The sequence below is a fragment of the Tauraco erythrolophus genome, chromosome 6, assembly GCF_009769465.1.
Source record: "Tauraco erythrolophus isolate bTauEry1 chromosome 6, bTauEry1.pri, whole genome shotgun sequence".
Taxonomy (NCBI): Eukaryota; Metazoa; Chordata; class Aves; order Musophagiformes; family Musophagidae; genus Tauraco; species Tauraco erythrolophus.
Window position 1 is genome coordinate 57749034 of NC_141470.1, and position 27224 is coordinate 57776257.

General features: G+C 35.3%; 1 protein-coding gene across 6 annotated transcripts in view; it reads left to right on the forward strand.

The window, feature by feature from the left end:
* Nucleotides 1-26279, forward strand: part of PAPOLA (poly(A) polymerase alpha) — a 48096-nt gene extending 21817 nt beyond the window's left edge. Inside the window, exons 10-23 of one of the 6 annotated variants that reach the window (XM_086613204.1) lie at nt 1227-1299; nt 2780-2900; nt 3814-3898; nt 8633-8686; nt 9461-9580; nt 11273-11382; nt 14642-14763; nt 16387-16529; nt 17858-17958; nt 19556-19776; nt 20175-20240; nt 21902-21976; nt 22172-22240; nt 24134-26279. In XM_086613204.1, coding sequence (XP_086469330.1) covers nt 1227-1299; nt 2780-2900; nt 3814-3898; nt 8633-8686; nt 9461-9580; nt 11273-11382; nt 14642-14763; nt 16387-16529; nt 17858-17958; nt 19556-19776; nt 20175-20240; nt 21902-21976; nt 22172-22240; nt 24134-24229 — 1456 coding nt within the window. In that variant the 3' untranslated portion in view covers nt 24230-26279. Of the gene's footprint in view, nt 1-1226; nt 1300-2779; nt 2901-3813; nt 3899-8632; nt 8687-9460; nt 9581-11272; nt 11383-14641; nt 14764-16386; nt 16530-17857; nt 17959-19555; nt 19777-20174; nt 20241-21901; nt 21977-22138; nt 22241-24133 lie in introns of those variants that run through there. The other 5 variants (XM_086613199.1, XM_086613201.1, XM_086613200.1 and 2 more) reach the window with 5 other exon arrangements.
* Nucleotides 26280-27224: the final 945 nt, after the last annotated feature.

The following is a 27224-nucleotide window of genomic DNA, read 5'->3' on the forward strand; positions in this document are numbered from 1 at the left end:
TTAAAATTTTCTTAAGTATTTGTTGTAACTCAACATTGCTCTTCAGATAAAATACTTATATAGTGCAGAATAAGAGCAGACACCCCAAAACGTAAAGTCTTTTAACATTCAGATACTGAGATAATAGGAAAAGGAGGTGTGTTTAGGCACATAGATTAAATGCAATTCAGGAGAACCAGTGGCAAAAGCGTGTTTTTTAATCGTCAGCGTGGCGAGGTAGATGTTTTGGAATTACATATGGTTTCATACTCCTGAGCTAGTTACCTCAGAAAGATGGTTTGAATAACTCTGGGAGTGATGGGAACAGTCCAAGTAAATTTAGAATGAATGGGACAGAAGTGTACTTTGTAAATTCAAGAAAAAGAGTATTCATTCATAAAGAGTGTGTCTGGATACCTATATTCTTCATGAAACATTATAGATTTTAAGAATCATTGTACTGAGTGGTTGCTTTACTTCAAGTAGTAGTATCTTTCCTTCTTAACGTGAAGATATTTTGCGCAGTTTTACTGTCTTGAGTCCATAGGCTTTATAGCCTCTAGTGCTTAACAATACCTTGCCATACTGAGCTAATAGAGGAGAAACGGTTACAGGCTCTGTTCAACGTGTCCCTTACACTGCTGTCCCTTCTATATGTGCGTAGCGTAGGAGCATTAACGCACAAATACCAACAGATTAACTGGTTTCTGCTCTTTATAAGAAGATAACTGGATGCACGGGAGTAGAGATGGCTTGAAGGAGTGTTTTCTTTCTTTAGTGTTTCATTCAGCATGGCTTCTTTTTGTATTGATTGGAGTTTTTTTTAATACATATGTTTTGTAATGGTACTGTAATGCTCTAATCCTGCTGGTTGTTTCTTCTGTAGTTTGTCCCTGAAACAGCTAGCTTGAAGATGGACCCAATTCCAATCTTCACAAAGAAATTTCTTTCATAGATGTATTTAAAGAAGAATTTAGAGGAGTTTGCTTTTGTTACCTAAACCAGTGGTTATACAGCTCCAAGACTGCAGAAAATTCGTTGTTCTGATGCCCTGGAGAAGCTGATTACAGCTGTATTGTAGTTTAGCAATACGGCTTATTTAACCCAGTTAGACCAGCTTAGTCTTGAGGAAATGACGCTATACCTTGAGAGCAGGGTTAGGAAGGATGGCATTCAAAAGTATTGTTTGTTGAACATACATGGTTGTATCCAATAGTCTTATTCAGTGCTACAATCTTTTTGAACAGGGAATGGCCAAATCCAGTGCTATTGAAACAGCCAGAAGAATGCAATCTTAATTTGCCTGTATGGGACCCAAGGGTTAGTGTATTATTTTTTCCCCTATAAGTCACACTGTACAATAAATTCAGTTGCTTAAACAATCCTAGGTGAGCTTCATTTTGGGTTTGTTAAACTTAATATTTTGGTATTATGTCTTCTTTATAAGTAACTTCTAGTTCTCCTGAGTGAGGAATGAAGTTAGCTTAATTTTATAAACTGACCACTTGAAGCACACTTGCTGAACAATGTACTTTTTACTCCCAACTTTTACAATAAGTGATTTTAATAAATATTCAGTGTAATTAGATATATGCTTTAAAGAAATGCATTTTTGAAAAACTTCTTAAAACCATTTGCTTCTGACTTAAAACCTGTTACTTTGCAAGTATATTGAATTCACTTTAGTGCAACAGTCACAACTGGATATATTTGGTTCCACATAGTTGCAGTAATTGTCTTTTCGTCTTGGACCGAAGAAGACCATAACTTGAAGTCTTGTTTTGTACATTATTTATTATAATTGAGCTCTATCTTTGTAGCACTTACATTAAGGACATTAGACATTCATGTCCTTCAGGCAGTCAATGAAACAGCTGGCAGCAGAAGCACAGCTCATGTTCTGAGGTTTCAGTAGGCCGTAGCATGAATGTGTTCAGTGCTGTTTTGTCAATTTTAGAATAGTTAGTGTTCAACTAATATTTTTAGTGAATAGCGTAAGCATCAGAGGTTGAGTTGTTCTATGCCGTTTTGTACTTCAAATCTCTTTTTCTGGTTGACAAAAGTCCATGTTTAAATAATGTGAAACAGTTAAAAAAGTGTTCTTGAGTCTTGTGATGCCTGGGATAGGGGATCCGAGGTCAGTGTGTGATGGGAACTGCCTGTGTTGTAGTAGCTAAACAAAGTGGGGTAAGTTAATGACAGGTTTTTATCTTTAAATTACCATCTAGAAGATTGCTACCCTAATGCTACTTCAAATGTTTCGTTTGTCTGTTTTATCTCTTTTTTTGTTTCCCGGTGTGCTGTGTAATAAAAGAGATGTTAACGCAAGTGATGCTTCTGTCAGGTTGCCTGGAGCCTCTAGTCTTAAGGTGGCTCTTTGTTTTCAGTAGGGTTACAAAAATAAAATAGAAAATATTTTTCACGAGGTCTGAAGACAGTCATTCTTCTGAAGGTGCTTATGTGGTGATAAGGTATCCTTGTTTTGACATGATCACAAGCTAATTAAAGAGAGAAAATGTTCTGTTCAGTTGATATTTCTGGACTTAGAATGCCTGCAACTTGATCTCGATGTGCTGACAAGTTACAGTCCTCTCACAGCACTGTGGTTCAGAGCAATGTCCTTTGTGAAAGCATTATTATCTTATTTTCTAAACTTTCTCTGAACTATGGGAAATTTACGTGGTCTGCAAACTAAGATCTCTTAGAACATCTTAGACTTGTTTGTAGTAAAGGGAAAAGTCCAAATTTGTTAACTCATATGTATGCTTGAAGAAAACTGATTGGCTGTTGTTATATATAGGTAAACCCCAGTGATAGGTACCATCTTATGCCTATAATTACACCAGCATACCCACAGCAGAACTCTACCTACAATGTGTCCGTTTCCACACGGATGGTCATGGTTGAGGAATTTAAACAAGGTAAGTATTCTCTTATGCTCTCTATATAAATGTATTCAAACAGATTTAAAATAGTTCCATTATGAGTGTGCTTTCTGAGGGGTAGGTGGGAGGATATTGAAACAGCTTCTTGACATGAGACTCTCTTCTGAGGGAGGTAGAGCTTGGTCTCTTAGGTTGATGTGGCTTAAAGGTCCAAGATGAGTAGAGACTCTGCGGATCTGTCCTTCACTCTTAGAAACTGAGGGTAATTAATTAGAATGCCTTGTGCTCTGAAAATGAGAATTAATGGTACAATATCTTTGTTTATTTTAGTGACTTTAGATTGTGTCCTGCCACATGGAAGATTACTGTAGTAATCCCGTTTGATGGCCATTTCTAGGCCTAATATAAGACAGTATACTCACTCAGGGATGAGTCCTCTAGATTTATCCTAGTAATCTACTTGGACAATTATAGTAGATAAGAAAATATGTTGTCAAAGCAAGGAGTAGACTTGATACAGAGAGCAACTACCAGTAGTGTGCTCAGGTAGAGCAGTAGCTTATTGTTTCACCTTTCCTTTGCCTTGTACAATGCCTGGCACAATAGATGATTCAAATACTGTAAGGGAAAAAAAAAATCTCTCCTCTTTGGATGGAGTAGTTACTTGGCATACACAAAAGATTAAATTGAGCTGTGTTACATTGCAAAGCAAAAATAGGTGAAATAATCAGTCTGATCAATTAACATATGTTTCTAAATATATTTTATTGAGGTACTAATGACCACATAGGGTGTGACTGGAATATGAAGCTTATTGATAAGTTCCTTTAAATTTGAAGGGGAGAAGTAATTTGTGATAACCTTTGTTAAGTTAATAAGCTGTTTTTACTCTGAGTACTAACGTGTATTTAAAAAAAAAAACAAGTTGAAATGTTTTTTTATAATTTAGGTCTTGCTATCACAGATGAAATTTTGCTGAGTAAGGCAGAGTGGTCCAAACTTTTTGAAGCTCCAAACTTCTTTCAAAAGTACAAGTATGTATTTTATGGCATGGCAGAATATTTTAAGTTTTATCAGTTAAAATATCTAATGCTTTGTAGCATAGGATCTTAAATATACATTCTTAAATATACATACATTTGACTTCCGTAAGTGTGCTGTTAGGATTTTTCTATACAATGGGGGAGTGAATGCACTATTGTCCTTTCTCTTAGAAGATGAATCATTTCCTCAGATACTTTTTTTGGTCTTTAACATGTTATTTCAGCAACCTGTTAGTCTCTGACCAGATATTTAGAACGTCACCAGTGAACTATACAATTGGTATGCTACCAATAAAATTGAAGACATATCAGCTGGTTTGACAAACAGAATTGTTCTCTAGTGGTGTCAGTAAGCATTCTAAAAATGGGTCTCGCCTCCCAGGAAACAAGATATTAAAAGAACTAATTCTGAAGGTCAATATTTAAGATGAATACATACTTGAAACTGTGTGTTTTCTTCTGTCAATATAGTCAACAGTTCACTCTGATAATAAAAGATACTTTTGCAATTGTGTTGACTAACTGCTAGATGTACCAGTTATTGCTAGATTTTTTTTTTCATTAAAGCTTAAGGCTTTTGGCTCTTTATTAATACTCTTTCGCACTTAGCTTCTCTGATTTTGTAATGTCTCTAAGGGAAATACTGAAGTTCACACTCCACGTTTTTAGGGTTTCTAGTAATATACTTGTGGGGCAGAAGCATGTTAAATGTATATGGACTTGCTGAAAGTTGTATTTTATAATAAATATGGATTATTAAAGTACGGACTACATCTTCTTTGCCCTCAGTTTGAAATGGGAGACCCATTTTTCTTGAATCAAGATCAAATATATTTTACACTTGTTTCTGTGTTGGGTGGTTGGTTGGTTATGTACTAATCTAAACAAGATTGAAATATACAGTTCCCCCATTAAAAGAGACTGATGACCTTCATAATGTGTCTGTGTTTTGTTTCTATACCTTTTGCATGATAAAAGCTTTAAAACATTTGGATGGCTTTTATGTTGTACCTTGGAGATTAAGTTTGAAAACACTTAAAAGAACACTGTAAGGTTATGTTATTTTTTTGAAGTTAAAAATGGGCTGCAGACAAATCAGTTTCTGCTCAAGAGGTTGCTAATAAGTTCCCTAGTACGTTTTCTTTGTTTCTTTGAAAACTAGGAGAAAATAGGAAGTATTAAATGTAATTTGAAATAATCTCCATTTTAATATAGCTTTTTGTGTACCAGCTTTAGCCGTTTTACCAGTTTTAGCAATAAAAGCTTCTCTTGCCAACATTAAATATCCAGGTTTTGTATGTTTTGCACAAAATGTCTTTGCTTTAATTATTTTTTTTAAACTGTGAAATGGTGTTATGGAGCCTGCTTTAATTTAAATTACTCAGTGTTTTCTCTGTTTTACCTTAGTAAGTTAATTTAAAGCTTTGGTTAGTAACCTTTAAAAAATAAAATCGTTATATACAGTCATCAGTATGCAATAAGTGTGACTCTGTTGCTCAGATCTGCATCTGAAAGCTAGATGTTTCGGATTATTTTTTTCCCTTCTTCATATTCTCCTGCTTTTAAAATTGTAGATGCCTACACTTGTTCCTGCTGAAATTCAAGCAGTGTGTAGTGCTCTGCCATATCAGAGAACATCTGATCCTTGCTCTGAGACTTACTTTTATAAACATTCTTTTTTTCCCTGAAAGCATAGCTTTAATGATCTGTTATCACTCTAAATGGCAATCAGTTGCTAAACATCAATGTAGTTCATAAACACTTTTGACTTATTAGCTGTGTTTAAAATAAACAAACTTCAGTGATGTGTGACCAAGGAAGTCTGGAGGCTACTGCTTACTTACATGACAGGAGCAGATTAGAAAATGGGGGAATCTGGTTTTATTTGTTATTTATTTTTCTTGATTTTAAACTGTCAGCAGTTACTTGGAGTTAGTGTTATCTGCCCTTCATGTAGGCTTAAATTTTTCATATGTGGGGGGAAACAGCAATAAAGAACATATGTTTGCTGGATGTGGTTTTTTACAGGGAAATGACAATAATAATTTCAGATGGATCTATGTAAAAAATACTACATGAGAATGAAATTATTACAGCTTAAAACCAGGAGGGAAGTGTGGTGATGAGAGACAGAACACTCATTTAATGAGCTCTAGCATATTGTTTCTCTGTTAAAGACAGATATCCTGCTAAATAAATAGAATATAAACGTACCTTTTAGAAGGCACTTGAATGCTTGCCTTGATAAGGCTTCATCTAAAGCACTGCATAATTTAAAGTAGAAATCCTGGACAGTTTATTAAAGACAAATTGAAATGAACATGTTCAGGTGTTCTTGTTTTTTTCAGAAAGTAGAATGACTCTTAAAAATACTTTTTTTTTTGTAGGTACAGGAGTTAATGGCATAAGACAATTTGATAACATCTACATTAGGTTATTTTTATGAACATGTAATGCTGATAGGGAGATAATGGGAGAGGAACAGCACCGGTTTCTAAAAAAAAAAAAAAACCAAAACGCCTAAACCAGCAAACAAAAAAGACCAAACTCATACTTCAAAATAAAACAAAATCTGAAAATCACCACTGAGTGATAGAAGCTTAACTTCAGAATTGTTTTTTCTTAATCATGAAGTAACAGTTACTTCTGAATTGGTCGTATTCTTTGTGATTAAAATTATGAATGAAGAACTGATAACAAATCTTGTCTTTGTAAAATTTAGAAGTGAGACCTTGAGACTCTAAGTATGTCTCAATTTTTAACAGCTTGTGCTATTTACATTTTACAGAAAATGGCAATACCAGATTTCCCGTGATTTTAATTCCCCCTCAGAACTGTTTAACAGTTGTGAGGAGGGGGAAGGTAGAAATTGCATCTTTTCTTTTTCTTTCTTTTTCAGCTAGCTGCTAGCACTACCTGAGCAAAAATAGATAACTTCCTTCATAAATAAGGCCTAGTTTTTTTTTTTTCTAGGTGCTCACAAGCTAGTTGAGACTTCATTTTTTTTTTTTAATTATTCTTCAGAAGTTTGTTTCAAAGAGCTAATAAGTAATTGGAAACTGAGTTTCTTCAAATCCTTGCAGATTTGAGATTTGTGTCTTTCAGTTCATACATGGTTTAAAAACAACAAAAAGCTTAAATTGTCTTTCCTACTAAATGAAACTTTCTGCAACTGTGTGTGGTATGTTGATGTAGGAATCTTATGGATGATAGTTGTATATCTAGTGCTTCTTAGAAGAAATTGATAATTAGAAATGAGTAACTTCTCATAAATAATTTGAGTAAAGGACTGTGTTGTTTTTTTTTTTAAGGTAATTCCACTTGAGTTGGCAGAATGTGTGTTCCCAGAGAGATTTCACTTTCTGGGAAAATCTATTACACTTATATATTTATTCTCCCCCCAAGCAATAATTCAGATATTTTAAGAATATAAATAATTGAGCCATGGTATCCTAGAAGTATCTAAAATGAGGATTTCAATAAGATAAAAGGAAAAACTCCCTAACATTTTTCTATGAAGAAGTTAATAATGCCAAAAATAAGTAGATTAAGTGCCCTATTCCAAATTGGGAAGTTGTTTCTCCAAAACGTCTCTCTTCCAGTCCTCGTACTTCATTGACCTTCTCTGGCTGAATTCAAAGCAGCAATTAGCATGTAGTTTTGCCACCTAAAGATAAGTACAGAAACATGTAGTTACTGATTTGATCCGTTGATTTTGATTTATTGTTACTACTTGAAGGCCTATAGTATCAGAGGACTCCTTTTGCACCATAGTTTTTCACCATCGTTGACCTTACGTTCCTTTCTGTGAGGTGTTATGTGCTAGGGTCTAATCCCTCACGTTGCTATTGTTCTTTAAATCCAACTCTGAAAATACTTAAATATACCATATCAGCATAGAGTAATGCCAAGTTGGACGACCTAGGATGTTAAAATAGACTTCCCAGCTAAATTTCTGAAAAAACTTGACTGTAGACATGTAAGGTTCCACTGCCTCCCTCATTGTGAACTCAAGTTAAAAGTAATCATCTCCCGTTCTACTCTCTGGACTTCTTGGTTTAAAATAGCATTGCTTTGTGTACTGTTTCTTTGAAATTTACTTTCAGTGAGTATACACTGATTATCCTGGAATATAATTGAGAGCTTAAGAATTATCATCAGACGAAACATTCCTTGTGAAGTTTCAGATAAGTGTCTTCAGACAATTTTAATATGCAGATATAAATTTTTTCTTATACCACACTTGATGTTATTGTTTACTTTCAACAAATGAATATATGCTAACCACTCTTCTAACTATTCAGAAATAATGTTGCAACTAAGACTACTGACATATGTATAGATGTTTGTGTACAATTATTTTTACATGCAAGGAATCTCTAGTAGTCAACTAAATCCCTGATCTCATTAGGTATTGAAATATCTGTACTGTTTTTCAACTAGTCTTTTATTAAGGTTTTCTAGCCTTTAATTAAGGTTACTGGTATTAAAGCGTAGTTGCAAATGTCCCTAAAATCTGAAATGTTTCAAGAAGTCCATTAGTCACGCTTGGGGGGCATAGCCCCTTTGTCTGCTTAACAGTGCTTAATTTTATTATAGGGTATATACTTAAGCTAATAATCCGTAGTTTGAAATGTAGAACTTAATGCAAAGTTTTAATGTTAAGGTTTGAATGTCTAGTTTTAGAAGTATAAATAGAATAGCATATTGTCTTTATCTCCAAAGGCATTATATTGTACTTCTAGCAAGCGCACCGACAGAAAAACAGCGACTAGAATGGTGAGTATAATGTGTGCTATATAAAAGAAAGCCAAAACCCACCAAACAACAACAAAAAAAACCAAAACCCACCAAACAAAAAACCTGTCACCTTGGACACAAGGGAATATTTAGTGTACTTTTTAATGAAACGAAGTGGAGCTTCAGTGTTTCAAAATTAAACAGATGAAGATGGGATGATTCTGAAAAACAGTAAAAATTAAGAACCAGGGGATTAAGGCTGTCACTTGAATTTTGCTTCTTCACAGCGCTATCAGGTTCATTAATCTATTTTCTTAAGCCTTACGCGCTTTTTTGAAAAGCAGTTGTGAGGAGGTAGTTTCCTATATCTAGAAATACTGTTTCTCCAAACAGATATGCCTCTTTCCTTTGTTTCTGCTCTCTTTTATGAGAGAAGTTTTAAGATTTTCAGATATTAGGAATTTCTTCATCTTTAAAATTCATCGTCTGAAGGCAAAAGAATATTGGAGAAATATGTAGGAGTTTCTTGCTGACTGCCTTTTGCTGTTGTGTAATGTCTTGCTGTTTAATTCCATTTGTAAAATCAGACCATAATGAGAGCTTCAGGGCATTCTTAAGCTTCCCTTGCATTAGTTTTTGTAATGTGCTCACTTGGTTTATTGATCTGAATTAATCTGTCATGTATAGTGCACTAGTTCGTTTATAGTCTCAAATATTAGTATAAGGAGAATGTTGAGGGTTTAACCCTGATATATGAAGTTAGATACTCCTGTTATATTAATGAGAACTTGCTAATAAATGACATTTATGCAGGGTGGGCTTGGTGGAATCAAAAATCCGTATTCTAGTTGGAAACCTGGAGAAGAATGAATTCATTACACTGGCTCATGTGAATCCACAGTCATTCCCAGCACCCAAGGAGAATCCTGACAAGTAAGCAGAACTATTTTTTCATGTAACTCTGAGGAACTAGCTTAGCTAAAATAACAATTAATTAATAAACTAGCATTTTTGTAGAATATTAAATGGATTAATTTTAATGACAGCATCTAAAGGCAAACAGTTTTAAGCTCTTCTCAAGTACTATTTGTAAAATTAGATATCCTTTATTCTGTATAAGAATGTTTCTAAGCCAGAAAATTACTTCAAGGAAATAATATATTTTTGCTATCAATTGTATTAATTGCATAATTTCTTACCAATAATTCGCATTAGCTACTGCTACTTAGCTGCTGTTGTTTAAGCATCTAGCATCAGTTGGTAAGACAGTTTTAATTATGAGGCAGCACTGGGAATTGAGTATAACATCAGGCACAGTAGAACTGAAATCTTGAGTAACTGAGTACATTTAATGTTATTAAATTTAGCAGTTAAGATGCATACAATTTAAACTTTGTAACGGCTGATGTTAGAATTCCTCGGGATGTGGAAACGGTGGAGAGAATACCAAGCACTTCAAATTGTTCAGGATTATATATATTTTTCAACTCCTTCCCCCTTCTGCCACCCCCTCCTCCTCCACTCAAAAGAATGATTCCAAGTGTGTGGACTAAGCACTCTTTTAAAGACTTTATTTTGTTTCTAGGTAGTGTTGTAATTAACTTTTAAGGAATTATGTTTTTCTGTGAAATGTAAGAATGGGGAAGAAACTTTTGTCTTCACTGAGAACGTATGTGAAAAGCCTTGTTTACCTTCCACGTAGCCTTTTCCAGGTGTCAGCTGCTTCAAGTGACAGTGTGGTGCTACGTTTTTTAAAAATAGTATTCATAAATTACATACATGTTGCAAGTGAAGTTAGACAAAAACAGGCAGTACCGCTTTAGCACCATTTCAGTGGGTAAATACAGCCAGAACTGCCTGCATAATGACAGGCTCCAGTTGGCTCGTTTCAGAGGATTTGATGCGGGCAATGCTCTTAGGAAAGGTCGTTTTTCTAGTGTAAAGGATGTATGATCTTTTACCTGCCTGCCTAAATTTGTTCATTGATTGATTGGAAAACCGCGTTCTTCTGAAATAGTTATAGAGGGAAAAGACATTTGAATTAAAACATTAAGTGTCTTGAGCTGCTATAGAGGTGTTACACTATATTCTGTAACAGAATATAGTTGTTCATCTGTGTATGCTCTGTGAAGGTGAGCTGTCAAAGGGAACCCTCTCTTACTTGAAAAGCATTTTGTGGTCAGTTACAGCTGAGAAATTTGAGAGTTGAGAAGTTTAGGTGGCAGAATGGAAGCTGTTTAGTCAGGAAATAGATGCTAATTACTTTGAGGGTCAGGTGCTGAAAATCTGCTTCCAAACCCATTTCCTTTACAGTTGCAACAGCTAGTTGAAACTCCTAAAAATGAGCAAATCTATACAGAAGCACAGGTGAGTGAAGCAGTCTGCTGGTGATCTTAGTTCATTAAGTTTGCTGGAGATGAATGCGTCAGTGTTTCATGACTTTCTGTATTGCTAATGAAAAGGGAATGTTGTTAAGCCAGCTTTGTTTTTTTGCCTTTCTGTGACTAGCTCTTCATTGCTAGTGGAGCTAAAATGTACAACTGTTGTCTATTGCAGCAGATAATTTAATAGATTATTCAGTTTTTCCGTCAGTATTATGTGACTGTTTTATATAAAATTTTCCAGGGAAGAATACCGTACAATGTGGGTGATTGGGTTGGTGTTTAAGAAAACCGAAAATTCTGAAAATTTAAGTGTTGACCTTACCTACGATATCCAGTCTTTTACAGACACAGGTGAGTTTTGCTTTCTATATGTTCTACTATTAATAAACTTGTTAAAGTTATTGTCTTTGTTCACAAGGTAGTTTATTTCAGTAGTAGAATTCTATCTAGAGATAGAGTAGAAGGATTCAGCTAACGAGTGAGGGTGTTATTTAATGAAATACAGTTTTAATGAGTTTTGGTGCTTCTAGGCACTTCAGACTAATCATTTTCAGTTTGCTTTCATTAAAACTGATTAACGCGATGCGCACAAATCTTTCAGATCTTACTAAAAATGGTACATTGTATTGTGGTCTTTATTAAACAGACAAATTGGTTATTATGTACAAAATACCTAGCCTGACCTCCTTTGACAACATGTATATAGTTTAAATATTTTTATTACTTGTTGAAACTGAATTCATGAGTGGATTAAAGCTGAGTGTGTGGTAGACTCTAGAACAAAATGCCTCTTATTCCATGGTGTTTCATACCAGCTAGTTGGTTAAGTAACTCTTACTTTCATATCCAACTCTCAGTGCAAGAAACCTTTTTGTATTTTTCTGTTGTTTTCTTTTTAAAATAATTTGGAACATGCATAAGAAGCTTGTAAGCAAAGAACTGGGAACAGCTGGAGACTGTGACTCTACAGACTCCAAGAAAGGAACAGTGCCTTTGACAGGCATATCTAATAAGTCTGCAGTATCTTTTTTTTTAAACAAATGACAGTTAAGGCTCAAGTATTACGTATTTACAGAGTTAAAGGAATAGGTTCAAGTGCTACGTAATGCAACCTTGGTCTCTGGATTTCTAAGACCCAGTAAGACTGGATGTGAGGAAACTGTACACCCCCACCTGCCCTGGTGTGGGTGTCTGAGTGAATATAATGTAAATATACACGTATATTTTTTTTTTTTTAGGTAGATCATGCCAACATTTGAAATTGTCATATATCTTCATTGTCATATATAGCTGCAGTAGCGGGTCTGTGTGTGTGTATATCTATATCTATCTGCCTTTTTCAGTCAGAGAGATTTTTATTTTCTTGAGAGATGGGATGTTTCTTTTGATTGTAAGTGGTGAAGGTGAAACTGTAGACACATCATCCTAATTTTTGAGAATTTAGGAAAGTTATAATAGCCTGGCTGCTGCTTTGAAGGAGTGAAGGAATCCGAGTTACAGTTTTGCAAGTCCTTTATTGTTTATAAACAGATACTTCAGTAGTGTACGTGTCAGATTTTTGGTATTAAAATACTAAAACTTGCACTTATGATATTGAATCTGATTGACTTGCACTATATTCAAATTGGGAATTTCTCAAAACATACGCACTTTTAAACGTGTTAGCATTTCATCAGAATCATTGTAGACGGTGATGCAGAGTTGTCCTGGTTTCGACTGAGAGTTAATTTTCTTCTTAGTAGCTAGAAGAGTGCTGTGTTTTGGGTTTAGTATGAGATTTGATACGAGAAGAATGTTGATAATATACTGATGTTTTTAGTTGCTAAGAAATCTAGGACTTTGCAGCTTTCCATGCTTTGCTAGTATGCAGGTGCATAACAAACTGGGAGGGAGCATAGCCAGAGCAATGACTCACAATCCTTGGCTTGGGATGTGGGCTTAGGCCCAAATTGGCCAATGGAATATTCCATATCATGCAATGTCATGCTCAGTATGTAGAGGAGGGTTGGCTGGGAAGCTCACTCTTTTCTGGGAATGTGGTTTCGGGATTTCTCTCCTCCGGGATCACTGACCAGGGCCAGGCGTTGGTCAGCAGGTGGTGAGCAATTGCACTGTGTATCACTTGTTTATGTATTCTATTATTATTATTACTATTATTGTTATTATTATTACTATTATTATTGTCATTATTACTTTTAATTTTATTTTATTTAACTTATTAAATTGTTCTTGCCTCAACCCATGAGTCTTCTTCCCTTTACCCCTTCAACTCTCTTTCCCATCCCTTGGGGGCAAGGGAGGGCGAGTGAGCAGATGCGTGCTGTTTGGTTGCCAGCTCGGTTAAAACCGTGACACTTGTTTTTTAGTCAGAGCAGGGAGAGGAAGAGAGCCATGGAGTGGGCTAGGTTTTACTTACATTGGGACTTTGGTAAGACTTAATATCAGGAATATGGAATGCTTTAACCATGTCTGGCTTTCCTGAGCATGCCCCCGCCTTAACCGTAACTTGTGTAATCTTTACAGAGAGGCTTTATGAGCTTCTTCAATACCAAGAATTAGTGTAGTAGGATCTTTAATATGCAGTATTCATTAAGCTCTTTGTGTGTCTGTCTCTTAACAGTGTTTTAATTACGTGTTCACAGCCTACTACAGTGAGATTCTGTGACGTTTGTAAGTTAGCGAGTGAATAAAGGAGATTAGGTTTTTGTATTTAAGTTCTACAGAACAATTTTTTTATTCAGATGTCTGTCACAGCTTTGTTTGGCATTCTGTAGAAAGTCTGTGTGAAAGAACAACAAATTTTTTATTTTTACCTGGCTTTACTTAACTCAAGATGTTGGATTGCAGAGTAGTTCCTTTAGTACTAGCACTAACCATGTTGACTCACCAGAAGTAAATGTTCTGAGAAGAGAAATAGCTCATTATAATAGACATAATTTAAAAAACAAACAAAAGGCAAACCATTCAAAAAAAAACAAAACACAGCAGAAAAAAACCAACCATAAATCAGTATTGTGTAAAAACCAAACAAACAAAAACCCCAAAAAAACAAAACAAACCAACACACAAACCAAAACCAAAAATAAACAAACAAAAAAACCCACAACACCCACAACCCATAGTGTTACCTGTTATATTTGTAATATACTAGCTGGCACACAAGCATTGAACTCCTGAATTAGAACCCATTTGTTCTAGGAGCTGCATAAATAAAAGTGGAATCAACTGTGAAGAAAATATTTTTCTGTAAATACTGTAATTCTTAAGAGGAAATCTTACTTCTATCTTTAGTCCTTTTGAGATGAAACGAAGAATTCGCTTCAGAACTGTTACTGTTCATACTTGTTAACAATGTAGTTTAGAGAACTACATGCTTGCAAGATATTTTTCTTGGAAAACAGGTCACTTTTTTCCAAAGTAACGTTTTAATGTTTGTACTATCACTGCTAGCGTAGTAGGCAGTTCACTTTTTTCCTGCAGAACAAGGAAGAACAGTATGCTTGTTCTGGAGGATAATAAATGTTCTGAAATGCAAATTGTTTCTGCCTGGGCAAGTAAGTGGACTTTGCAAAATGCTTCAGTATGTCTTAATGTTATTCTAATTGTGTAGTTTATAGGCAAGCAATAAACAGCAAGATGTTTGAGATGGATATGAAGATTGCAGCAAGGCATGTGAAACGTAAGCAGCTTCACCAACTGCTACCTAATCATGTGCTTCAGAAAAAGAAAAAGGTAAACTTCACTAATATTTGAGAGCAGTAAAAATGCCATTGAGAAATGATTCCTCAGTTTTTTAGATTTGCTAATCCAAGAATTAAAATCACGCTTTGAAAGCTTAGTTTTGCCTGTGTAGGCAATGCGATCTCTTTTGACTGTAGTAGCATTACTAGATTTCCCAGAACATGAACAGCATGGATAGTATCTTCAGGTCTGACTGGAGTACTGTGTTTTGTTGGCCTTCCTAAACTAAACAGATTTAAAACAACGTAATAATAAGGTTTTAAAGCTCCCTTGCTATTTTAACATGCGGGTCACCTAGAGGAAGCTCTGTAACAGTACCAATAGAACAATTGGTCAAGCAATTCTTGCTATCTCCAGCTTTTTCCTCTGATGTTGTTGTTAAATTTTCCTGTAGGTCTCCTAAATGTGAAATTGCAAGTCATCACATAGAAGCTGAGTAGAATGTTGAGCTTGTTGCTGCCTTTTTGTATCTAAGATGGTAGTCTGTTTCTGTAACTGAGGTTGAATACTTTGAGGATAACTGAAGGAAAGTATTCTTCAGCCTGCAGCTTGGCAGCTTTTGGTATTGTATGCTCTTCTAATTTAAAGTTTTAAATGGCAATTTTGATGTCAGAAAGTTGCCCATTGCCTAGCCAGTGTTATCTTCTCCCTCAATATATAGTTTACCTGTGTGGCCGTACCTAAGCATGGTAGCAAAATTTTTAATTAGGCTATTGTGTTGGATGTGATTTACTTTCAGTGGAGGCAGGAAGAAGGGAGTGGAATATTGAATTTAACAATTTAGTTTCTATTTCAAAATCCCTGCTGCTTTGTGTTAGCTTAATCTGAGAGCTATACAGGTTTGCTTGGTTTTGTGACTAGCTAAACCACTGTTACATACTCTGATTTAGGTATGTCTGAATAACACACTTTATTACTATAGCTGTTTTATATTAACTGCTTTTTTTAAGGAATAGGAAATCTTTTATTGAAACCAAGTGTAATCTGTTTGTAAGACAGTCTTTTCAGAGGACAATGTAAATACTAAGTAATGCATCTCTTTAATACTAGGTCAGAGGAAGCTTTTTGTTCTCCACTAAGTTGAAATCAGATTCTTAATTCTTTGTATTAATTGATGTATGTCAGTATTACTTTGAAGTTAATGAAAGCAATATCTGTAAGCCCATGAAAACAAACAAACTTGAAATCAAGCTGAAAATACAGTCACTAAATATAATAAGCTTATCTTATGTTTTTGAACATCATTGGTTCAGACAAATCTGTACCTGAATTATGAAGGTGAAAATGTAAAATGCTTGTAGTGACAGGATAGTGGATTATTTACATGTAAAAGGATTTGAAAATTGTCCATTTATGTTTTGAATTTTTAAATGCTCCTACCTTCAGGGTGTTTTTTTTTCTAAAAATGTATTTAAATTGAACTGCATTTAAGGCCCACACACATGCTCGGTTCATGGTGGAAGCTCATCACTGTTAAATCACCTCTCATTTCTTTTTTCTTCACAAATGTAACAGCTAATGATTTCATAACTGAAATATTACATCATTTGAATATTTGTTGATTTTTAAGCCTTTAATAAAACGAATAATTTTCTTTTGTCTTGTGTATTGCAGCATTCGACAGAAGGGATCAGGTTGACAGCTCTGAATGACAGCAGTCTAGACTTGTCTATGGACAGTGATAACAGCACGTCTGTGCCTTCGCCTACTAGTGCTATGAAGACGAGTCCATTGAACAGTTCTGGAAGTTCTCAGGGGTAATAAAGGCTTTCAGTCTTGTTGCTGCTCTGTGTTCCTGAATTACTTGTGTTTCAAAGCATAGCAAATACTGCATGCGTGAGATACTACAATTCTCAAGGTGTGAATGTTCCAAATTGGAGCTCGCAGACGTTCTTATTTCCAGTTTGAGCACTGGAGCAGGGCTGAATTTGGGGGATAGGCATTGGAGTTTAGATAAGGAATTACAAAGTTGAGTAAAGATACTTAGAAGAACAAGGTGATAAAGAACTTAGGGGTACTGCAGTAGGAGGCTGTGAGAGGTGGTGAGCAGGAAATTGAGGTGTGAGATTGAGGAAGAGCTATGTGAGTTTTGGATCAAAATGTGAGAGAGAAATTCAGGCTTTCTTTCTGAGAAATCAGTAGTACTACTGCTATTACTGATGATAACTATGCAAATTAAGCTTAGGAACATAATTTTCCATTGTATTTTCAAAGTGTGCATATAAATGTGTATCTGAACCCTAACTTTCTGTATTAAGGTTTTTCCTATCTAAACTTCAGTTTGCTCAGATAAATGGGATTCTGCTCTCTTCTCTTTGAAGAGTCTCGTTTGTCCATTTGATACACAGAGAAGTTAACATCAGTCTCCTACAATTAGGTAGTATTAGATGTGTATTATAGGACGTTGTGCATGACGAAATACTTTTCACTAAACTTACTCCTTTTGACAAGTGTTCTTCTAGTCTTCCTTGGCTAACAATTTCCAATACTTGATGCTGCTGACCATGCTATTAAAACAAGTCTATGACATCTAGGATGTTACACTTGAAGTGGAAATTGCCCTGTGTTGATTTTAGACATATGCTGCTTCCCTGTTTCTTGAAAATGAAAAAACAATTTTTTCCCATGTGAAATCCCAGGCCTTTGCTTGGGAAATCCAGCCTGAAATCATGATTGTAATGGTGAGTGTAGACTGAAAACAAGCTTTCTATTCTAGTCCTTCTACGCTGGTTTTGTTCCTTCCCTCAGGAAGAGAGTTGCTATATTTTCCAGTGTACCTTATTTGGGCAGACATTGCCTTAATTTTTGCCTTTTTAGTGCGATTTCTTACTGGTTGAAAAAAACTCTCTCTGAAGTGATTCAGATTAAATACTTAAAATAGCTTTCATTGCTCAAATTTAATAGTAGATTGCCAATGCTCCTTTCTGTCTTCCTGCTATGAGATAGAATTACAGTTTCTGCTCTATAATGCAGGTAAAATCCTATTGGCTATGGTTACTGGCCATACATATGGTGTGGTGAAAGGCAGATAGTATAGCACCATACCTTCACTTATGTTCAGCATTTCGTCATTTTTCTGTTTTAGCAGAAGCAGTCCTGCGCCAGCTGTAACAGCAGCATCTGTGACCAACATACAGGCTTCTGAAGTCACTGTGCCACAAATAAATTCCAGTGAAAGCTCAGGGGGTAAGAAAAATGGCATTGTGTATTGTTTCTATTGATTTTTATTTTTTTGGTAACGTTTGTAAAGCAATTTTTCTTCCAATTTAAGGTCTTTACTTAACACTTGCTGTAACACATTCTCCTTGATACACAGATTTAAGTAATTTTAGGACTCAGGAAGTTACGGTGGAATATTTTGTGCTGCAGTGTTTGTTTATTCTTTTATTCCTGAGGATTTATATTTGCTATTCACAATAGCAATAGTTTTCCAATGACCTGAGGCGGGTCTGTAGTTCAGTTGGTAGAATGAGGAAAAACTAAAATCTAAAGCTGGAAAACCAATTTTTGAATTTACTTTTAATCCGTTTTGTAGTTAAACCCAAGAGGTGGTTCTGTACTGTCTATAATCTGTGTTCCCATGTTCCTGCTTCTTGTGCTTCATGAAATTTGATTCTAGGAATAAAAAAGACACAGATGTAAGCAGAACACATGTTCTTTATGGTTGTCTTTTCAAATTGTCCCACTATGTGTGCTGACTCTATTGTCCATATTTTCTACAAGAAAAAGTACACTTCATTCTTGGGGGAAAAAAAAAATAAATTGGACTTTTTAGTGAAAGAACAAAGTTGTCTGGTGAAAGTGCTCACTTCGCAGAGTCAGCTACTCATCTTGTTGGATGGAGCTTTAGGTATATACAAGGAGCAAGTCAGAAATAGATGGAAAAGGGGACCACCTAGTTGGCCTTTCAGGATGAGATCTCTCTTATTTCACTCTGACATGTGAGGTGGAGTCTCACTGTTCTCTGATTACTGTCATGTCACAGGTACATCAATGTAAGTTTGTCTATGAGCACTAAATGGAGCTTAAATGGCATGACCATTATTTTGGATTTGGAAGCATATCAGAAGTTGTTCATTCTTGTGTTTTGATTAATCAAAAGCAATCACCTAATAGGTACTAATGAAAAATTTCCTCCGTGTAATTTTTTTAATCCTGGAGCAGCATCTCCCTATGTGTGCTTATTGGTTTGAGCTGGGCAGATGAGGTTTGATGAGGCAGAGCTTTGTCATGGGGAGCATTTTTCAAAAGGATGTATCGGATGTCAGATCTTTATCTGATGTTCCGTGATGACGTCATATCTGTCATTGCGTACTCTGAGCCTGAGAAAAGATAAACTTCATGTTTTAAGTGACAAAGGGAGTATTAGATTGTTCTTGGCTTTGGTGTAAGACAGTCTTTAGCAATGCATATATATGGCTGAGTACAGAAATAGTAAACCTTCTTTCAGTACCAAGAATAATACAGCTATATTAGCACGGAGCTCTGTCTGGACTAGGGTTATACCCTGCTGTTAAGCAGGGTTAATTAGACCAGGCAGAGTGTCACTGACATGGCTACCTTGTATATAGTACAGGAATTCTCAGAATGAGCTTGAAACTAAACTGTGCTTTGTATGCACGCCTGCTGTTCCAAACATGATGCTCATACCACTAACTGTACCACTTCCTTGACGCCTGCTTGGTACTGGTGGTTTTGAATAGAGACCAAGAACACGAGTGATTGAACTGAAATGGTTGTGTCAACTCGTCTTGTTGAAGCTTTTTGAATTATTTATCCATAGGTACTTCAAATGAAAGCATTCCTCAAACTGCTACACAACCAGCCATTTCTCCACCACCAAAGCCTAACATCTCTAGAATTGTTTCTTCAGCGTATCTATTAAATCCATCACCAAGAACTTCAGGAAATGTTGCAACAAAAATGCCTAGCCCTGTCACAGCAGTGAAAAGGACATCTTCTCCCCATAAAGAAGAGTCTCTCAAGAAAATGAGAACTGAAGAGGTATTTAAGATTTTGAGATCATACCATAGCAATGTCCAAAACTTTGAATATTCATTTCAGCTGCAGAGTGCTTATTCTCATATTCCAGGTTTCACCTGTTTTGTTAAACGGGGTGCATATTTTCTACTGTCATTGCATTGTTGCTTTATGTATTCAGCTTGCTGAGGTGTTGGTGGTTTTTTATTATGCTGATATTCATCATATGACACGCATACTGCATTTGCACAAGTGCTTAGATTCTAAATTCTTGTTTTAAAAGCATTTTTGGTTAGTTTAGCATGTTAAGTCTTACAACTAATTCTATCTTAAACACTTTATTATATTTATCTTATTTTCTTATTGTTTTTTAAATATGTTTTGATGATTTTTAATAGTTTCTGGGTTTGTTTGCATTTCAGCAGGATGAAATAAGTGAAGAGACTAGCTGTATAGATTTGAATGAGAATGAAAAAATGGAAACTAAGGTATTTATGCATAGACCATACAATTTTTGTGTATATTAATCAGGACTCTTCCTTGTGAAAAGTACTGTTTTCCTCTAAGAATTACTAAGAGTGTTTGCAGATATAGTATAAAATCTCCAGTAAAGATAACAAAATAATATGTTATTTTTCAATGTAGATGTCAGTATTTAATGAATTGCAGCATGTTACCCACTGCCAGGCTAAGCTGAGCCAAAGTCCATGGTCACATAGGACAGTGATTTCTTTACTGGTCGTTCACACAGCACTATGGATAGCAAAAAAAATTTGTGATGATACTTACATTTAAATTTGTTAAATCAGATCAGAGATGTGTCTGCATGCCTTGCTTTGCCTGTACCCCAAACTCTATGTATGTTACTTAGTTAAAGAACAGTTGTCATATGTATTCCATTAGGATTTTTGCATGTTTGACTGAGAATCCTGAAGCCAGGTTCTACCTTTTTCACTTTTTAGATAAAAATAATATCAAATGATGGTAAATAAATATTTTCTGATAGTGAGATTATTGTATGAAGTTTCAGCATTCCCAGAATTTCAAGACTGCCCTTGCAGTGTCTTGTAATGTAGCAGATAATTATTTGCTTATTGGTGAGCAGAAAGGATGACAGTCTCTAACCTTATGATAGCAGCTCTCCACTTGTGCATATACATCTTTTACAGAGCATGTTCTGTTGTCCCTGGAACACTGCAAAATATACTGAGAAATTAAAATATCTGTTAAAATGTTTATGTGCTTCAGTTTATAGTTTCCACACCCTTAAGTGAGGAATTGTAGCTTGTTATATAGTGACCTTGAAGTCCCTTTGACCTCAAGACAGGTGAAGGCAGAAATGCATGTAAGCGTTTAATTCTAACATTGAAAATAGATCATCTGGATACAGATCGTTATAAAAGACATGGGTAATCCTGTTAGCTTTTATTGTCAGTCTCCTCTAAATCTTGTGTCCTTAATGTGCATGGAAGGAAATGGAGGAGTGAACTGCTTTAGTTAACAATTTTTTTTTTAGGAGAAACAAAGGTTTTTCCCTGTTGAAACACACGCTTTTTTGTTACGATGTGGCTTGCTAAAATGGTACAGTTTTAACTAGTAGGTTGTTTTCATGAGACAAATGAGAAGGTACCACTGTCCTGCTTTAGCCATGCAGTCCCACCTGAAAAACTGGCTCTGATGTTCATCTGTTCACCCAGAAAGCTGATTCAACCTATTAAGTAGCAGGAAAACTTTCCTGGCAGAATGGCAAAAGGAGTGGAGAAGCAGTTGAATGTGCAACAAATTCAGTAGCTTTTTGTATGGTCTTCCTTGATACTACACTTTGTCTTTAATGAGTCAAACGGCATGTAATGTTTTCCTGTAGGATTCTGTATAAAAGGTGTTAAGTGATTAATCAAGTGACAACTTGAGAAGTGATTTGGCTTGTGTTAATGTCACATTGCTAATCAGCAAACAATCTCTAGTGTAGTGACTTCTGTATTAGAAAAGGATGGGTATCAATGCAGAAAGTACCAGTACTTGCCGCCCCGCTCCCCTTTTTTTTTTCTGTAGATGCAGAATTTAAGGCATTCTGGTTAATGGAGTTCTGTATAAATAGCTTTTATAATTGGAAACAGTGTAACTGTGTTGATGCTTTTTTGATTTTTAGGAGCATCATGAGACAGAAGTGAATGTTAATTCTCAAACAGAAACTCTTCAGACAACTCCTCTGCCAGCTCCTCAGGTACTGTTTTGCAAAACAACACCTCTCTCTCTGTGTGTGTGCTAATCTATAGTGAAAACATTGAAATTAAAATTAGTCCAGATGTTAAATGTATATTTTTTAAATATAAATCCATTGTGTGGAAAGCTGCTTGTTGTTACTGTCACAATTTTTGTGTTTTAGATGGTCATTGATCTTATTGAATGTGCATTGTAGCTAAACATGTATGGCTTGCCATACAAACTGACCGAAGCTGGATTCGCTCTTCTGAATTGTGCCTTCAAAGTAAGGGCCTCAGTTTATTCCTTTGTGCTTTGCACATCACAGAATAATCCTTTCTAACAAGGAAACAAATGCTTTAAATAGCTGCTGTTCAAAGATATCGTGGTAGAGGTTGAGGAGGCTGAGAATGTCTGAAATGTAACTTCAGATTCTGGTATTTGGTATGAGAGAGAAGTTGTAATCTTATAATTCGTTAGCCAGCTGTGCTACTTCACTGCAGGTGTTAAGCGTAGGGAGCATTGGAAAAATAGACATTAAGTTAAGAATTCTCTGGCATTCACATAAATTTTTATTCCTATTATTGTAACAACTTTTTAGAGAAGACATCTTTGTCTTTACTAGAGTTTTTAAGCTTCTTTTAGTGCTCCACTGATTAAAGTTTCACTATCACAAAGCATTTTATGCACGTTTTACTCATTAAATGATGTGTAGTGAATGTATTGATTAGAAATGGAGATATATTGTAATAGTATTAATGGTGTTTTTATCAGTCTTTTTGAACTGTATGAGCAGTACTGAGTAAAGGTGCTAAAATTACTTGGCAAAACCTCTAGATGTTACATGGGCACTCTAAACTCTTTAGGGAATTTTTTAGATCATTTAGTACACATAGTTTGTTTCACCTGCTGTTGAGGGGTGATTATGTAAAGCTTTGTAGCTTTCACAAATTGTGTAGTTGTTACTTCAGCAAAAGTAATCTGGAAACTGCAAAAGAATGGTGGGCCTCTTCTGTCATTTTTCGATATTCTTGTTGGCTTTGTTGAAGACACTGCTCATGTTGCAGAAGATAGAAACATGTTTGAACACAGGTCAGCACCAACCAGGGCGGGCTGCTGGGGGCAGGGGGGAGGCCAAAGCTGTTTTGCCCTGAGTCCTTGTTGCCTTGCGCTTTGCTACCGTATCAGTGTGTTAACTTGGCTGATTTCTTTCTCATAAACACCAATTAAGAGCAGACATTTTAATGCAGTTTTTCTTGTGTATCAAATGTACCTTATATTAATTTTGAATGTCTGTAACATAAGAAAACATTTTCTAATAGATCATGGGAAGTAAAGCATAATAACTGGATTATTGTGATGTCGAATAATCCGCTGAAGTGGAAGAGAAATACTTCAAAATTTAAAAAAAAACCAACACCACCAAAACAATAGAGGCGTGTAAAGCATGTGAGAAATTAATGAATCACACTGAACCTTGAGACTGTTCCTTTTCTGTGTTTTCCTTTTATTTGGCTTTAGATACAATTTTGCTGAATGGTATTTAACTCTTGAGTGAGAAAAAAGCGTTGAGATTATTTTCAAGGTGAAATTCTTAATGTAGTCATGTAGCACTGTAAAACAGTTCATCATACGTTTCCTGTGTAATTCTAAACCATTATGAAAAGTTGGAAATTTGACTGTAAAGAGCTTTTAAACAGTCCAAAATATAAATATGCGGAGGTGCGTATTTGCAGTGGGGACAGTTTTTCATCATTCAGCTGTAAGGGGCTGAGGCTTCACACTGAATTGTTCAAAGGAATTTTTAAATACTAAACATAGAAATCAGATGGTGGATGTCACCAATCAAGCACCCCTATTATGTGGATATTGTGTTCTAGTATAATACAGGTTATTAGTAAGCTTAACATTATCTGCAACGCTTCCTTATTTCTTGCCGTTGTCAAAAAGGAAACGCATACTATGAAAGAGACTCTTACACAAATTTTCCTTAATAATGACTGTGTAGGCAGAGGAACTATCTGCTGCTATACTTATAACTTGTAATTATCCTTACCTTGCTGTATTCTTAAAAACTTCTAAATATCTTGTTTTTGAAAGTTAGTGCCAATTACTACAATATCCTTCTTTTGGTATTTACAAAGTTAAAATACAACCAAACTTCTTCTTTTCTTTTCAGAGAACACCCAGTACAGACCTTTCAGATATCCCTGCTCTCCCTGCAAATCCTATTCCTGTTATCAAGAATTCAATAAAATTGAGATTAAACCGGTAAAAACAACCTCAGGGGTCCATAAACAGTATCTGCCAACTCAACCTGTTGTCTTCTAATGCTAGAAAAAAAGGAGAACGGAGGATGCAAGACTAGAACATGATTGCAAATGGATTTAGGTATATTTGTGCACTTCCCTTTCTGGGCTAAAATCACCACTTGATTGGAAGTCCAGGTTAGTATGTGAAGCCAGGAGTACAATTAATGTGTTAGCAACAGTTGCATTAAATATTTCGAAGGATTACTGCCTTTAAAAACATGAACACTATTTGTAGCCATACTTGACATTCTGGTTCAATTTGTTTGATGCATTGTTTCTAAATTGAGATAAAACTGGCATAAGAATCCCTTAAATGCACTTTTATGTACTTTTTTTTTATTGGAGTATGACTAATTTTAGATCTTCAGCTGATACACTTTTGTTTTATTGAAGAATCTCTTCAATAGTAGTAATCTGCAAATTGGATGACTTTCTCTGATATACTATGCATTGAAAACAAAGTGTATAGTATGTCTAGTTCGACTGCCATCAAGCAGCAGTAAGCCTTTAAAACGAAATGTCAAATCTAGAGGTTATATGACATACGTTGAGGAAGTAGTTGGGAAGTTTTGGTCTTGGTGGGATATGATTAAGATGCGGTCTACTTTTATTTATAGGATTGTTTTAAGGTGCATACAGATCAGCAAATAAACTTTCGTTTGAGCTAATCAAACTCCTTATTCCCTTTTATTTCTTGGGAAAACATTTTGGTTTAATGTTGGGTTTGTTTTGGGGTTTTTTTGCATCTTGTATGCACCATATAGGACAATAGTTATTTATACAAAATAAAAACAAGCCAGACCTTCATTTAAGTTCTTCCCTGCCCCTTACCTAATCGTAATACTTTATGGCCTGTAGGCACAAATGCAAAACTTTATCCCATGACTAAACCGTTTAAGTAAATATTGCGTGCCTGTGAAATATAACACCTGTCTTGATGGCCTTGAATTGCTAAATATAAGATGATTTTTGTACACTCCGTAAGTCCTGTATGCATCAAATTCTTCAAATTTTAAATAAAAGCAAAAAGATTTTTCCCTAAGAATTTTAATCTTTTTATTTTTAGATGGCTCATCAGAAATAGTTTTACATGCTGAACAACATTGAATTTTTAAAAATCATATTTCTAGTAAGCACTTGACATCTAGTGAGCTCTCTTACTCCTATTTTCTGTTCTTGTAGTCCTATGAAAAGAAGCTAAGTAACAACTTTTTCTTTTGGAAGAATTAAATCTCTCATAGCAAAGAACAGCAGTATTTGAGGAACATGAGGGATACCAACAGTAACACCAGATGTAGATAACAAACTTCATGTTGCTATTACTTAAGTCTGAAATATGTGGGATGTCAAATCATACTTCCCATACTTTGATTAGCATGTTTTATGAACTCCCTTCTCCCATTGTGCTCCATCCTATTACACGTGCATCTTTCATGTTAAAATTAAATTACTTACACTCTTCCCCTTATCCTTCTAAATTAATTCTCCAAAGTCAGAGTGTAGCTTATCTTTTACTTAGGCTGTGCAGTAACTGAAGGGTTTTTTTTGCCATTTGTCTAAGACGTCTAGTATACATTTCTCTTTTCCTTGCCCTGTGCAGCCTGCTGTCGTCCACCCCCCAAAGGAGGTTATATTAACAGTTGAAGTGTACAAGGTGTCTGTGTATCTTGTGTAGCTATGGAGTTTAGATCGAAATTGCCAGACACAAATTTAGTCTTTGTCATTTTGTTTACACATCGGAAAATCTTTTTTCATTTTATTAAACGTTTCATGTAACTGCACCCAAGTTTTGCCAAGCTGGAAACTTGGAACCTTTCTGTATAGTGACTTTTTAATTCTAGTTTTCATAACCTGGAGATCAGACTGTTGCTTTCGCATGATGTACGTAGTGTCTCATGACTGGAGTTTGCTTTGTTTTATAGTATCTGTACTCCTTGTATTTTTCAAGAGCTATTTTGTAAACAGATGATGTATTTCTCCATTGAAAACACAATAAAAAACAGCACAATCCCATAGTTGTCTGATTTTTTTTTTTCTGAATGTACAAAATTGATTTTACTCTCCTAATTCATACTTACCTCATACATTTTCTACTAAGAGAAAATACAGTATGGCCTAAAAGTAATAGTACGTAAATGAGTGTCTTTTAAATAAGCATGATGTTAGATGTAGGAAGTGGAAGTAACACTCAGCAGGATGTTGGGTTCTAGTCTGTTAAAGGGAAAGGTTGTGGATTGTGCAGTCGCTTGGTGGGGGCAGAGTTTATTGCCAAATAAACCCCAACAACCAAAAAAAACCACCCCAAAACATTTTAAGAACATCTGTTCCTTTTCTCCTGATTAGGAGTCCATCTCAATCTCAGGTTTTTAAACGTGACAAAACTAGAAGAAATGTGTGGATATACAATCTGAGTTTATAGTGTTTTCTTTAAAAGTTTGAACTCTGTTTTTTTGAAACCATTAACTCTAACCGATTTGGCATCTTGTGCTTGCTTTTCTTGTGAGTGATAACTATTCCTGATGTCAGCAGATGGCACTATTTCTCTTCTTGTCGAATAGTTCAAGCTTGCTCTGAAATAAAAGTAAAAATTACAAGTAGCTGTGTATCACTTGATTGATCTTTGTATCAGCATGAGCCCAATCCTCCAAATGCTTGATGTGAGTAACTTTAAGTAGCCTCCTTTTGACTGAAATTTCTTTAGCTGCTAAAACCACTGCTGATTATGGTCTTCATGTTATAATTACCCTGCCTAAAACAATAAACCTTTGTGTTGTATATATTTTTCACAGCATGCAATTGCTTGTCTTGTGTAGAACAGATTCATCATCTTTATACCTTGCCCACCCTGTCTCCCTTTCATCACAGCTGATGTTATTTATGGCTTTAATTCCTCTTTTATTTTCTCTGACCAATAAAAATCTGCTAGTAGATATACAAATTTCCGTTCAGTGTTTCTCA